The sequence below is a fragment of the Galeopterus variegatus genome, unplaced genomic scaffold (assembly GCF_000696425.1).
Source record: "Galeopterus variegatus unplaced genomic scaffold, G_variegatus-3.0.2 Scaffold274, whole genome shotgun sequence".
In the NCBI taxonomy this organism is placed as follows: domain Eukaryota; kingdom Metazoa; phylum Chordata; class Mammalia; order Dermoptera; family Cynocephalidae; genus Galeopterus; species Galeopterus variegatus.
The window spans coordinates 688,039-703,402 of NW_007726385.1; the positions used below are offsets into that span (position 1 = coordinate 688,039).

Genomic DNA, 15,364 nt, shown 5'->3' on the forward strand with positions numbered 1-15,364 from the left:
CTTCGGGAGAGTCATGCTCGTTTGCTCTGGCCTCCCTGGCACACTGCAGTCTCTCCTGCCACCCTCTGGGCTTGCTCCAGAAAAAGACCCCTGGAGGTAGGACGCACAGGCCTCCTTCATTGCCAGCTCACTATTGGATGCCTCCTGTGGCCGTCCCTACCCTCAGGGAGCTTCTAGTGGCAGGGTGGGGAGTAAACAAGTGAACAGAGAACGTCTGCTTGTGGAGTATAAGTGCCTGCCACAGGTAGCGGTGGCGTGGGGCAGGCAGGGCTGGAGGGTCCTGGTCCTCATGGTGTCAGGGCAGGCTTCTTCCACTCAGTGACATTCAAGCTGAGGTGCAAAGATGGGAAGGAGATCAGGAGAAAGGTTCCAGGGGCGAGCACAGACTGGAGGCGTTTCCCTAGGGCATGACCAGAGAGGGCAGGTGACACGTGCTCTGCCACCTTGGGGCTGGTCTGGGCAGGACCCAGGGAGACATGCAGGGTGCGTGGAGAGCGTGTGGCCCAGGAGTCAGCAGACCCAGTCTGGGCCCAACCACCACGTATGTGACCTTGTGCCACTCACCGAACCTCTGACCGTCATTCCTTCCTTCATTTGGAAATGTGCACAAGGACAGCCTGCAGTGTCTGCCTCAGAGGGGTTTGGGTCAACGAAGTGAGCTCCTGCTGGTGACTCCCCCTACTCCTGAGTCCCTGCACATAGACGTTCCTTCCTCGCCTTCTCCCCCCACCCTGAGTGGAGGGCCCTGACACCCCTTGCCACCCATCCCTGGCCCTGCTGTAGGGGGCCAGCCCGTTCTCCCCGAGCCTTGTGTAATTCAAACAGACTTTTATCAGGCACTGGTTTGGAGCATACCTGGTACTGACCAAACTCGGGTTGCTGCCCTCAGGGAACTCCCTGTCCAGAGTCGGGGGGACTGAATGGGTGTCGGCTGCACTGGTGCCTGGGCAGTGAGGCCACCCCTGCCTGCTCTGTCTGCCCTTCCTTTCCCTTTCTCTGTTGCACCTTTACCTACTTCACGCCCAATGGCATGTCAGCTCCTCCAGGGCAGGCCTGCCCAAGGGCCACAGGCTGAGCAAGGGTGGGGTGTAAAGTGGCAGGCTATGATGGGACCCTCCTCTCTCCCACTGCTGTCCCCACTGCAGCCACGACCACCTGCTCTGCCTGGACGGAGGGGGTGTGAAAGGCCTCGTCATTATCCAGCTCCTCATCGCCATTGAGAAGGCCTCAGGCATGGCCACAAAGGACCTCTTTGACTGGGTGGCAGGGACCAGCACGGGGGGCATCCTGGCCCTGGCCATTCTGCACAGTGAGCACAACCCCTGAGGGTTGGGGGTAGGGGGGTGGGGTCGAGACCTGCCCTCAAAGGGGACCGAGGTCATTTCCAGAGCTCTGCACAAAGGGGGCTGTGGGGGAGGGCAGGGCCTGTGAGCCTTTTGTCGGGGGCTGCAGGTGCTGGGGCCCAAGATTGGAAAGATAAAGGCTGGGCAGACGGATGTGGGCTTGATGCCCCCATCGCAGAGGGCAGAGCTAGTGGTGCTGTCGGCGTGGGTGGCATTTTGGTATGGACTGCCTCACGCACTACCACCACGCCCCCTCAAGCTAAAGATAAAGGCTGGGCAGACGGATGTGGGCTTGATGCCCCCATCGCAGAGGGCAGAGCTAGCGGTGCTGTCGGCGTGGGTGGCATTTTGGTATGGACTGCCTCACGCACTACCCCCACGCCCCCGCAAGCCGGCACCAGGGCCTCACAGCTGCTGCACATGGGGAAAACCGTTCCGATGGGGGATGCAGCGGGCAGCCTCAGGGATGAGGAGCCACCAAGTCACGGAACACTGGGGCCCTGGTCTGCACACTTCATTATACCCTCAGGAAATTAAGCCCTGGGTGGAAGTGGTGGCCCAAAGTCATCCTGGGTTGCTTAGGTAGAACACGGTCAGTCCCCCAGACTCCCAGCCCAGCACTTCCCAGGCCACAGGCCACTGACACAGCCTCCTTTCACTGCTGCTTTGCAAAGGTGACAGGGGGTCTAGCTTGCAGGACATTCTGCTGGGCAGGCCAGCATCACAACTCAGGCAGTGTCTCCTCTATGGAGCTGTCTAAGCTGCGCGATGCTGACTGGGAGGGCGATCAGGTCCAGCTCACACCCAGGTGGGTGTTGTCCTTGGCCTCAACTTCCCTCACTGGCGTCCCTGTCCTGGTGCTGGTCGGATTCCAAATCTGGATCCTAAGTGATCCAAAGCCCTGGAGGTGCCAGGGGAGGACCCCCCAGTGGGGGGTGGAGAATTAGGGTCTGCAGGCCAAGCCTGTGCTGGGTGCTAGTGAAGCAGAGCTGTATCAGGCGTGCACCCCGCCTTAGGAGGCCCCAGTTGGGGTGGGGGTGGGGACAGTGGTTTCAGGCATCTGGGTAGTTCCTGGGCTGTGGGAGGAGGCCATGGCCAGCCAGTCCAGGGTGCTGCAGGAACATGGGGCTCTGGCAAGAGGAGGCTCATCAGTCAGCAGGTTGTAGGGACCTTTGTCATCTGCAGCAGTTTATTGGCTAGTATTCAATTCATTTTGATGATTTTCACCATAGTCCTGTGAGGTGAGCAGATGGGGAAACTGAGGACTGGAGAGGGCCACCCACTGAGTTGGAGAAGAGTCGGGACTTGGTATCCAGCGGGCTGCCCAGCTCTCCCCGCTGGCCTCAGGGGTCCTCATCCCCTCTCCGGTCTTCTGTTTCTGTCTTCTGTGAGAGAAGAGCTGTCTCAGGAGCTGCCTCTGGCCTGGCAGGGCAGAAGGTCTGAGCAGGGCAGGCCTGAGTGGGACAGAGTGGCGGAAGTCCTAGCTTCTCCTGCAGAAAGGGAGAAAGGGCTGCTTCCTTCTTTAGGGGACATTCTCTGCCTTCTGGGGTCTTCAGACTCCGGCCACTGTGGAAGGGATCTGAGAAGTCGCCTTGCCTCGCTCTGGCACGGGCAGAAGCCCTCCTCCCAGCCACCCCTCTGCTTGCGCACCCCGGCCGGGGACTCACTGTCTCATGAGGCAGACAGGGCAACTGCCCCTTGACCTTCTTCTGCAGGCTCAGGGGACTGGGCTGTTTCTTCTTTTCTGTGACATACAGGGTGGACCTAGCTTTTATAAGCTTTTACCCTTCCAGGGCCCTTCTTTAAGGAAAATAATACAAAATTTTGAGAATAAAATTAGGTATAGAGCCTTGGGGATGCAGAAGGGGGGTTTCTGCCTGTATAGGAAGTTCAAAGAAAGGCCCAGAAGTTTAGGCTTGCTCAGCCCCCTGGTAAATGCACTGTCTCCTCCTGCTGCCTCCTGCCAGATACTGGCCCCAGTCCCCACAGCTGGCCTGGGCTCAGGCCTCTGTCGGGAGTGCTGCTTTCCCATGGGGGCTCTGTGTGTGGCCCTCATGTCCCCACCTCCCATGCTCCCACCCCCTTGCTCCTAGGTAAGTCCATGGCCTACATGCGAGGTGTCTACTTTCGAATGAAGGATGAGGTGTTCCGGGGCTCAAGGCCCTATGAGTCGGGGCCCCTGGAGGATTTCTTGAAGCGGGAGTTTGGAGAGCACACCAAGATGACGGACGTCAAGAAACCCAAGTAAGCCCCAGCAGGAGCGTGGGGCTGCGCCCCCACCATCCACCTGTGGGCTGTTCTCTGGGGCAGAGGCTCCCATCCTGCTCTGATTACAGCTTACGGGGTGAGAGGAGAGCAGCTCTTCCCATCCAGATGAGAGGTTTCTCCTGGAGAACAGGTGGAGAGCGCTTGGCCCGTGAGGGGAGCAGAGAGAGGCCCCCAGAATGCTGAGGGTGGTGGGGGGCGGGGGAGGGACATGACCTGTGGGCCTGGCTATGCCCCATCTGGCCAGGGGCCTGGGGGCTGCCTGGAGATAGCCTGGGCCACGCTTCTCTGTGGCCAACTGGAGAGAGGCTTGGTCCTTGCTGCCCAGGCAAAGGGACCCACTGGCCTTTCAAATTATATGGCCAACTGCTTTCTTACATTTGAAACAGGATTTGCTCCTGAGTTCAGACTACTAGATTACAGTCAGATGGCTTCAGGGCTGCCTTTAATGTAAGGTCTAGACCTGCACTGATTGAAGTCAGACTAGGGACTAAAGGAGAAAGTCACACGTTTCCAGGAAGTGTTTTTCAGGAAGGCCAAACTCTGAGAGGGTCATCCCAGGAGTAAGCAGTGCATCCTGACCTTCATTTGGGGTGGGATGAAAGGCGTGTTACACAGGGAGAGTTTGGAGCATTTCCTGAGTGGATGGAGGAGGGTCCATACTTGCTGAGCACCAGCTGTGTGGCCCCGGGAGCCGCTGCAGACCCAGAGTGCATTAGCCACCCTGCTGTGTAAACAAAGCTGAGGCTCCCTAACGTTCTCCAGGTGACAGGGCCAGGAAGGGGAAGAGCAAGGTAAGAACCTGGTCCTATAGCTGCAGGTCTCCTATCTTACCCTTGGGTGATGGGGGTGTGTGTGGCAGTGGAGAGCTCGTGTGTGTGCAGGAGGGACCAGGATGTTCGGGTCCTGGCTCTATACCAGGTTGCCACGTGGCTCGGGCACATCCTCCCTCTCTGGGTCTGCACTGGGCTCAGTGTAGCCAAGGGCCAAGGTAGTATTGATCAGGACCTGCAACGGAGACCATGCGATGATAATCTCCTACTGTCAATTCCTAGCAAGGAAAATCAGTTCCCCAGCATGAAGAGGTCAGCCAGCTGATGTTAAAGGGCCTCTTACTTTGTCATTAGGCGATTCTCTTGTACAGTCATGTAGTGTGTTTATTTTTACCCACTTCTAACCACAGCATCAGTGGGATGTGCAAAGCCAACGTGGTCTTCCTTCTTGTGGACACAGGCTACACAACACAGAAAGCTCAGAGAAGTCGTGTGCAGTATTGGGGCAGCTGGCCATCCCTGTCTGGGGCGAGCCTCCATCAGATCCAGACCCCCTTCCCTGAGCTCAGAGCCAACGGGGCAGTGGGAGGAAGAGGACACACAGTGGAGGCTCCCTGACACATGCTCTCCGCACTAGATGGGGGCCAGGGCATTCGGACAGCCACCAAATGCTGAGCCTCAGGGGCTCAGTCCTGGGCACTTCATGGTAGGCTTGGTGGGTTCATCTGCTCTCCATCAGCCCTGGAGTAGGTGGTTATTTCCTCATTCTCTGAGTGAGAGGGTACGTGGTATGTCCAAGGCCACTCTGATGAAGGCAGCAGTCACCACCCTCCTGATGGCTGACACTTGTCTGATGTTGTTCTCCACCTGAACACTTGGGCCCTCTTTGCTGAGCACAGCTCTGCAGTGCAGATGAAAAGGCTGGGCGCCCACTTACAATCTGCTTGGGAGATAACCTAAAAAAATAGCAGCCATGCAAGGCAGCACGTGCTTCCAAGGTTCCTGAAGAGCCTACAGAATGCCCGCTTCTCCTCTATAGTCCACCTCACCCCGGAAATAACGCCCATGTCTGTCAGCCCGTGAGCTCCCTGAAGGCAGGAGCATGACCGCCTTGCTTTTTCTGTCGCCCCAGCATCGAGCACAGGGCCTGCCACACAGCAGGCCAGTAAACACATTCATCGGGGGCTGGCCGGTTAGCTCTCTTGGGAGAGCATGGTGCTGATAACACCAATGTCAAGTGTTTGGATCCCCATACAGGCCAGCTGAAAAAAAAACAAAATAAATAAACACATTCATCAGCTGACTGACTGTCCATGGGAGCAAAAAGGGCCTGCCACACAGCAGGCCGGTAAACACATTCATCGGGGGCTGGCCGGTTAGCTCTCTTGAGAGAGCATGGTGCTGATAACACCAATGTCAAGTGTTTGGATCCCCATACAGGCCAGCTGCAAAAAAACCAAAATAAATAAACACATTCATCAGCTGACTGACTGTCCATGGGAGCAAAAGGAAAGAGAGGACTGAGGATGAGGTGGTCAAGGAGGGCTTCCTGAAAAGTGGAGTGCAAGCTAGGCCTAGAGGGTTAGGGAGGATTTCTTTTCATAATAAAGGTGGTTCTTGTTTTGCTTTGCTTTTGAGAATAATACATGGTCTTTTTTTTTTAATTTAGAAAATACAGAAAGTTAAAAGAACAGTTTATTAACCAAAAGATATTTTAAAAACATTTTTGATATTTTATTCTACACATTTTTTCTTTTTTTGTGTGTGTGACTGGCTGGTACAAGGGTCCTCCTTTTTTTTTTCTTTTTTTTATGATGAAATAGAATGTACATTTAAGAAGTATATAAACAGGTTAATGAATAATTATAAAGAAAATATTCACCTAACCACCAGCCAAGTCCAAAAGCCATCGCCTCCCTTTCAGCTCACCGATTTCCTGGCTTTTCTGCAGTTACTGCACGCATGAACAGCATGGTTTAGGTTTGGCTTCTCTTTGGGTGTGGATGGAATCCTTGTGTGTGATCTCGCCTCTCACTGGGCATTACGGTCGTCAGCATCCTCCTGGCTATATTTCATTCATCCTCATTGCTGTAGAGGATTCCATCAGGTGAAGAGGCCCACAGTTGATTTCTCCAGATACCTGTGATGGACACTTAGGTTGTTTCTAGCTCGGGGCTCTTGCAAAGAGCCCTACAGTGGACACTTTATGCTTGTTTCCTGGCCCACATTTGAGTGTCTCTGGGGGACAAGTCTGGGAGTAGAACCACAGTCTTGGAGGATGCACGGCCTCAACTCTAGTAGATTCTGCCCACCTGTTTTCCAAGGTGATTTCAAGTTTTGCTCCTCAGCGGTGGTCCCGAGCCTGTCGCTCTGCATTCTTGCTGACATTTGGTCATTGTTAAATGTTTTTATCTTTACAGATCTGGTGGGCGTAAAATGGTGTCTCCATGTAGCTTTAATTTTCATTTTCCTGATTACTAGTGAGGCTGAACACATTTCCCTATGTTTAAAGGCCATTCGGATTTCTTCTTTTGTAAAGTTCCTGTTCAAGTGTTTTGCGTGTGATTTTTGAGTTATGAAGCTTCTTAATGATCATCTTATAGTTTGAAAATGAGTCATTTGGTGGATATGTGTATTCGAAATTTTTTCTCCCATTCTATAGCTTGTCTTTTTGCTCTCTTTATGGTGTTTTTTTTTTTTTTTTTGTCTTTTTCCGTGTCCGGCAACGGATCGCAACCCTCAGTGTTGCCCCCGTACCGGACCGGGACCGGCAACGGGATTGCAACCCTCAGCGCTGCTCCCGCGCCTCGCTCAGCCAGTGAGCGGGAACCGGTCTGTATGTGGGATCCGAACCCTCGGGTGGGAGCGCTGCCATGCTTCCCAAGCGGCGCACTATCCAGTGCGCCACCGGGCCGGCCCTGTATGGTGTTTTTTGATTAACAGATGTTCTTAATGTACTAGAATTTATAAATATTTTCCTTTTTATAGTTTGATATCTCATTTAAGAACCCCTTTCCTACCCTGAGGCTATTCTCCTGTGTCAAATTGGAAAGCTCTCTAGATCTGCCTTTTGCATTTAGGTCTTTTATCAACCTAGAATTGATTTTTGTATCAGGTGAAGGTGGAAATGCAATTTAATGTTTTCTACATGATTAACCAGTTTTCTCAGCCCCCTCTATGAAGAAGTCTGTCCCTCCCTCCACATCTGCAGGGCTTCTTCCTTAGCAGTGGGACAAGGACCCCTCTGTGCTTGGGTCAGTTGCTGGCTGTGTTCTGTTCCATTGGTTGGCTGTCTGTTCCCGTGCCCAGACCACAGAGTCCCGTAGTGACTACAGCTTCATAATAAGTCCTGGCCTCTGGGGCTGCAGGCCCTACCAGCTTGTCTGACTTCAAGAGTATCGTGATGATTCAGTATAGAGGCGTGGTTAAGAGCATGGGCCCTGAAGTTTCCTCTTCTCAAAAATAGGAATAATATACTACCTGCCTCCTAGGGTTTTCATTAGGAATAAAAAGGTTAATATTTATAAAGCAGTTAAAAAGCACCTGGCACATACGAGGGTACTTCTAAATGTTTATGGAGGGCTGGTCGGTTAGCTCAGTTGGCTAGAGCATGGTGTCCTAAGGGTTTGCTTCCCTATGCTGTCGAGCTGCCAAAAACAAAAAACTTATGAAAAGACTCATGTTATCTTTTAATACTATTTTTCTATGAACTTTTTGAAGTACCCTCATAGAAGTGTTGTTGCTATTTATGCTTCCATATAAATTGTAGAATCAGATTGTCAAATTCTACAGAAAATCAAATCCTGTTGGGATTTTGATTGGTAGTACATTAAATCTGTGAGCTTATTTGGGGGAGAATTGACATGTGAAAACAGAGTCTTCCAATTAGAGAACATAGTACAGCATTCCATTTGTTTAAAGTCTCTCAATAGTTTTATAATTTTATCTATAGAGATCTTACATATCTGTTATTTTTATTCTTAGGCACCTCATATGTACTACGCTATTGCAAATTATACATTTTTATACATTTCATTTTCTAACTTGCTGGTATTTAGAAATACGGTTTATTTATTTTAAAATGTTTAATTGCAAAATACACATAACATAAAATTTACCATCTTAACCCTTTTTAAGTGTACAGTTCAATAGTATTAAGTACATTCACCTTGTTGTACAATCTTGCAAAGCTGAAACTCTGTACCCATTAAATAACCCTCCATTCCCTTCTTCCCTCAGCCCTCTGGCAACCACCATTTTACTTTCTGCTTCTGAGTTTGAATACTCTAGGTACCTTATATAAATGGAATTGTACCATATTTGTCCTTCTGTCACTGGCTTATTTCACTTAGTATAATGTCCTCAGGTTTCAGCCATGTCATAGCGTATGTCCATCGATGGACACTTGGGTTGCTTCCACCTTTTGGGTATTGTGAATAGTGCTGCTATGAATGTGGGCGTGCAAATATCTGATGTTCAAGCTCCTGCTTTCTATTCCTGGTGCCTTTTATAGAGAGTTCTGGTGGGTTCAGTTTGCTAATATTTTGTTTATGATTTTTGCATCCATGTTCATGGGTGAGCTTGACCTGTTTTTGGTTTTAAGGGAATGTTTCCTCTTTTCCTATTTTCTAGAAGAGTTAGTATAACAGTGACTTTATTTCTTCCTTGACTATTCGGTAGAACTTGACAATCTAGGCCTGGATTTGTTTGTTGGGAAGATTTTTGATGATGGAATTAATTTCTTTAATGGTTATAAGACTACTCAGGGTTTCTGAATGTCTTTTTGAGTTAGTTTTGGTTGTTATGTTTTTGCAGGAGTGTTTATTTCATCTAATCCTCAAATGTATTGGCATATAGTTGTTCAAGAAATTGTTTTATTATCTTTCTAACGTATGCAGCATCTGTTTTGATGGCCTTTTCATTTCTGATTATTTGTGTCTTGTCTTGTCTTCTTTATCAGGTCTTGCCACAGGTTTTTCAATTGTATTAGCCTTTCAGAAAACCAACTTTTGCCTGTTTATTCGCTGTCTATTGTATGTTTTCTGTTTCATTAACTTCTGCTCTTATATTTATTCCTTCTTTTATAGTTGAGTGTTCTTTTTTTTAACTTCTTGAAATAGATGTTTTGCTTATTGACTTTCAGCTTTCTCTTCTAACATAATATATATGTATATAGTATATGTGTATATATATATGTGTGTGCATGTGTGTATATAGATATATATATATAACATCTCAACATTTTACTTTAAATACTATTCTATTATATTCCATAAGCACATTTATTATCATTCAGTTCAAGATATTTTCTAATTTTTTTTATAATTTCTTTTTTTTAACCATACATTATTAAAAATGCATTTCTCACTTCCTAAACTGAAGGGGTGTTTTAGTTATCTTTTTGTTATTAATTGCTTTGTGGCCAAAAAACATTATTTTGGTCCTTTAAAATGGCTGATAAGTAAACATATAATTTAAAAGAGTATGGATTCTACATTTGTTGGATGCCAAGTTCTGTATATGTCAATTAGGTCATATTGGCTAGAAATATCATTTAAAACTTTCAAATTTTCCAAATCCTTACTTATTTTTTGTCCACTTCTTCTATCAGTTAGTGAGAGAGATATGTCAGAATCTCCTACTCTTGGGATTTGACTTTTTGCTGTTTAGTTCTGTCAATTTTTTCAGTGTGCAGGAAGAGAAGGATTTTAACCAAAAAAAAAAAAAAAAAGTTTTTTACTTTATTTTTTTTTTATTTATTTTTAAAAAGATGACCGGTAAGGGGATCTTAACTCTTGACTTGGTGTTGTCAGCACCACGCTCTCCTAAGTGAGCAAACCAGCCATCCCTATATAGGGATCCGAACCCGGGGCCTTGGTGTTATCAACACCGCACTCTCCCGAGTGAGCCACGGGCCGGCCCTTTCTTGAATATTTGGATTGGTATTTTTCTTCAATTCTGGAAACCTGAGTCATTATCTCTTTAACTCTTGCCTCTGCCTGATTTTCTCTTTCCTCTTTTTCTGTAAACCAATTAAACATGTTAGTCCTTTTCTGTCTTCCATGTCTTTTAACTTCTTTCGTATTTTCCATCGTTTTATCTTTCTGGGTTGCATCCTGGATAACGTCTAATCTATTTTCCAATTAACTAATTCCCTTTTTAGCTTTATCTCATTTTCCATTTAACCCATCCATTGAGTTTTTTATTCTATTATTGTATTTGTATTTTTCTTTTTAGAAGTACTCTTTGGTTCCTCAAATCTTCTAAGTCATTACTTATATAGTTTCCTATCCCCTGAAGATATTATTGAGCTTGTCTTTAATGTCTTTAAACATTGTAAGCATAGCTGCTTTATCATCTTTGATTGAGCTTTCAAATATCTGCAGTCTATGTGGGTGTATTTTGCTGTTTATGTTGGTTTATGCTTGTTTTCATTCATGGTGTTTATTTCATTGTGTGTACCCACTCCTTTTATTTTTAACTATGTGCTGCTCCTTAGTGTTGAAAAATAATATGTGCAGATTCTTTGAAGCCCAGAATGAGAGTATCTTTCTCTAGAGTGTTTTGTGTTGACTCTTCCAGGTACCTAGGCACATCGTCATCTAGAGTCACTTTAACTAAATGGTTGTCATGAAGGGTTTGGGACTTCCCCATGTGAATCTAGACTACAAATGTGCAAGAGGGTTAGTTTGTAGTTACACATTTTCAGGGATTTTTTTCTCCCTGTTTTGTCCATTGCCAAGGCAATTTTTCTTGTATCTTTCAGGGACAGGTTTATTTCTGGTTCTTCTTTATCCTTAGAGTATAGCCCCTGGGGGTCCCAAACTAATGTGGGGAGGGTCTCTCTTTAGATCCCTTACCTTTGGTGGGCCCTGGACATTGACTTCTGTTCACCTTACCCTGTGCGGCCATCTACACTGAAGTTCAAGTTTGCTGAGTTTGGTTTCTGCATTCAGGTCAAAGCTGGGTCTCTGCTGTATTTACCTCTCTGAGTTCTGGCTTATCCTCAGAGTTTACTCTTGTATTTCCTTTTTATCTTGTCAGGTCTTCTATGCTTTTAAGAAATTTTCTTTTTTTTTTTTTTCCTTTTTGTCTTTTTTCGTGACCAGCAACGGATCNTTCTGGGGGGAGGGGCTGCAGTTGAGTCCACAGCGAGATCCCCGGCCTGCCAGGGGCTGGGATTAGTGCTCAGGTGTGCTTTTGTCACCAGAGGCCTCTGTCCCTATCCTCATAGCACGTGCTCCCAGAGCCCAAACCTGGGCCTCTCTTTGACTCTCCCCAAGTGCCCCACACCCATGGGAAGGTCCATGACCAGAGGAAGTCCCCTCTGACTACTCCTGTCTGTTCCCAACAGGGTCAGGGCAACAAGGTGAAGAAACTCTCCATCGTTGTCTCTCTGGGAACAGGGAGGTCCCCACAGGTCCCTGTGACCTGTGTGGATGTCTTCCGTCCCAGCAACCCCTGGGAACTGGCCAAGACTGTATTTGGGGCCAAGGAACTGGGCAAGATGGTGGTGGACTGTGTGAGTAGGGCCCTCCCTTGCGGTCCCCAGCCCAGGTTGATGCCTTCACCCTCTCCCCGTGTGGCCTTTGGTGTCGGGGAGATGACAGGGCTCATCTGGCAAGATGGTGGTGGACTGTGTGAGTAGGGCCCTCCCTTGCGGTCCCCAGCCCAGGTTGATCCCTTCACCCTCTCCCCGTGTGGCCTTTGGTGTCGGGGAGATGACAGGGCTCATCTATCTTCTTTAGCCAACTGGGGGAAGAAAGTCCCTGATTCAGCCTCAGTGCTGGGCAGGGACCCTCCATGGCCACCCACAGTGGGGTTTTCAAAGTTTTTTTAGCTGTGGATCCCTTTCTGCAGCACAGCCCGGTGTGGAAGCCCAGAATGTGAGATGGAGGAAAACTGTGGGGGAAGGGGACGAGGCCTGTCCACTCAGCTGCTGCCCCCGCTGCCACTTACCAGCCTTGGACAGGCTCTGCTGTGCTGTGTGTGACAACCACAGCCTTCTGCCCCTCTGATTGCACAGCTGGGACTGTCACTGCAGCCCGAGGAGGGGGACTTGCCCAAAGTCACTCTCCTGATTGGCAGCTAAGCCCCAATAGGACCTGGGGATTCCCAGGTGGGGACTCTGGGACAAGGGGGCAGTGCCGGGTGGGTGTGGGCCGGGTGCTCACTGAGTCTGCTTCTCTCTAGTGCACAGATCCGGATGGGCGGGCCGTGGACCGGGCCCAGGCCTGGTGCGAGATGGTCGGCATCCAGTACTTCAGGTGAGGGCTCAGCTGGCCTGGTCACAACCTGCCACAACCTGCCCCTACTCAGACCTTGACATCAACTTTGCCTTTCCCCAAGAAGCTGCTCTGTTTCCCAAGCCTACCCCAGTCCTAGCTCTTGTCCCCGACCTCAGCCAAGTGTCCTGGGGTGACCCATCCTCCTTGGCCTGGACAGATTGAACCCCCAGCTGGGGACAGACATCATGCTGGACGAGGTCAGCGACACAGTGCTGGTTAATGCCCTTTGGGAGACCGAGGTCTACATCTACGAGCATCGGGACCAGTTCCAGAAGCTTACCCAGCTGCTGCTCTCTCCATGAGGCCACCAGGGCCCCAGCCACCCCCACCCCACTGCACCCCCCCAGTCCCTGCTGGGGAGGCCATGTGAGGCCCAACCACTGCACTACTGGGCAGAGCTGGGGTCTAGGCAGCTCTGCACTCGTAGCTGGACTGGGAGGCCTGAGTTTCCTGCCTGAGGCTGGTCCTGAAGGCCTGTATCCCCCAACCCCCACCATCTGACATTTTTTGTCATTCCGGGCTTAGAAAGCCTAGAGCCCCACTCGGCCCCTTTTCCTGACTGTGAAGGATGACTGACTCGACGGGACCCCTTGCCCATCAGCTCAAACACTAAGTGTGCCTGCACATGCCCCCAGCCTGGCCCCAGCCTCCAGTGAGCAAGCCACCCTCCCAGGTTCCTTAGTGGGTACAACACCCTTTGTCCCCTACCCTCTTCCCTGGGGGCTGGGCTAAGGAAACAGGCACCCCCCCACCCCACAGCAGGGAAACCCAGGCTCCAGGAGCAGGAGGCCTCATTCAACTTTGCCCCTACATGCATGCCTTGCCACCCCGCCCCTTGGGGCCACCCCACCCTCTCAAAGGTCACCCCTTTGAGTTGTTATTCTTCCCGATGAAGCAGACTAACAGTGGGGATAGGCTGTTGGGGCTGCCCCAAAGCTGTGAAATAAATGGTTTGGATTCAAGTTCATCTGTGTTGTGTGCACTGAGGTGTGAGTGCCCCATACCCCGACCCCCAGCTCCGCTTGGCATTGACCTTCAGCCTTGACCTTGTCCTCTTCCTGTTCCCACTTGGACACTCTGTTTCCTAGGCTCCCTGGGACAGGGACACCTCCTGTCACCTCCAAGCCTGCCCGGGACAGGCCCACAGGGTGTCCAGGGGCAGGTGCCAGGCCCACCTGTCCCAGGCAGGCCTGTGGGGAGCCCTAATCCTCACCATGGGGACAAGGGAGAGCCCCTCCTGCGAACCAGAAAGGGCAGGGGACTTGGGCACAATCAAGCAGCAAGTGAGCAGGGCCAAGGCCTGCCCCCAGGTCTATGTGACTCCAGGGATTGTGTCGCCCCCTCTCCCATGTGTTGGGGGAGGATCTGCGCAGGCCTGAGGGGTTCAGGGCAAGGGCAAGGCCTGAGAACTGGCAGGAGGGCCCTGGAAGGGGCGCTGAGCAGCTCTAGCACAATAGGGTGGGCAATGTCCAGTCTAGGCAAGTGGGAGGGTGGGGCTCCCCCAGGACCAGGGGTCCCCAGCAGGCCTAGAAAGCCTTGCCTTGTGGAGGAGGTGACCTAGGAGAGTGGCCCTCCATGCGTGCCCACTGGCCCACGGCTCAGAGGGGTAAATAATTGAAGGGCAGGTCACACGAACCTGCCCGCGTCACAGGATGCCTTCCCCGCTGGGTCTGGTTACGCCCCAGATCGCGTTCTGACATCCCCGGCTGGTGAATAATTAAGCTGCCACCTCCTCCCAGGCAGGCCTCCATCTCCAGATCCCACTCTGCAGCCTCCACACTGCCCACTGAGAGGTGGGCACCAGCAGGTACTGACCCCAGTGCCGCCAGCCCTGCCATCACCAGCAGGTACCTGCTCAGCGCCCCCATGGCCCCCGAGATGGACCAGTTCTACAGGTCCACCATGGCCATCTACAAGGTGAGCGCGTGGCAGCCGGTCCAGCCGGAACACCTCCTCCCAGGGCATGGGATCAGGCAGCTCTGGAGCTCCCCGAGATGGACCAGTTCTACAGGTCCACCATGGCCATCTACAAGGTGAGCGCGTGGCAGCCAGTCCAGCCGGAACACCTCCTCCCAGGGCATGGGATCAGGCAGCTCTGGAGCTTAGAGGGCAACCTGGGCTGCAGGTGTTCTGGAAAGGGAGGCCTGAGCACTAAGCTGTGGGTGTGGAGGTGGGGGTCCCTGGGAGCAGTCAGCCACACACTCCGTAGGATCCCAACTCCCAAACACTGGACCGCAGGACAGGGCCCAGGGCCGAGGGTGGTAAGAGATGGGAGCACAGATGGGAAGGAGCCACCTGGCCTGGGAGTGGGGACTCTCTCTCTCTCTCATTTCTGAGCGCCGCACTCAGACTTCCTACTTCACCTCTGGAGTGATTGCTGCAGCCTCCATAGACATAAATTGAGCACCTCCTGTATGCAGGACCCTTTCACATGTAAGCCTCACATCACCCTGCCTGTGAAGTAAAAAATAATCACCCTGTTTGACAGATGAGAAAACTGATACCACAGAGGTTAAAAAGCTTGTTCAAGGTCACGAAGGGAGGAAGAGGTGCTGCTGGGATTTGACCCAAGACTCAAGTCTAAGTCCAAGTCCAGGGCTGTCTCCACCACCCAGGTTGCTTTCCACCTGGCCGTGGCCTGGGGCATCCCAAACTGACCCAGCCACACCCTCGCTCCCACGGTGCTCTTCTTTGA

The 15,364-nt window shown here is 50.9% G+C and overlaps 1 protein-coding gene across 2 annotated transcripts in view; it reads left to right on the top strand.

The window, feature by feature from the left end:
* Nucleotides 1-15,364, top strand: part of PLA2G6 (phospholipase A2, group VI (cytosolic, calcium-independent)) — a 55,329-nt gene that overhangs the window by 34,043 nt on the left and 5,922 nt on the right. For both annotated transcript variants that reach the window (XM_008566895.1, XM_008566896.1), the window contains 2 exons: nt 1,146-1,309; nt 3,437-3,587. In XM_008566895.1, the coding sequence (XP_008565117.1) occupies nt 1,146-1,309; nt 3,437-3,587 (315 nt within the window). The remainder of the gene's footprint in view (nt 1-1,145; nt 1,310-3,436; nt 3,588-15,364) is intronic.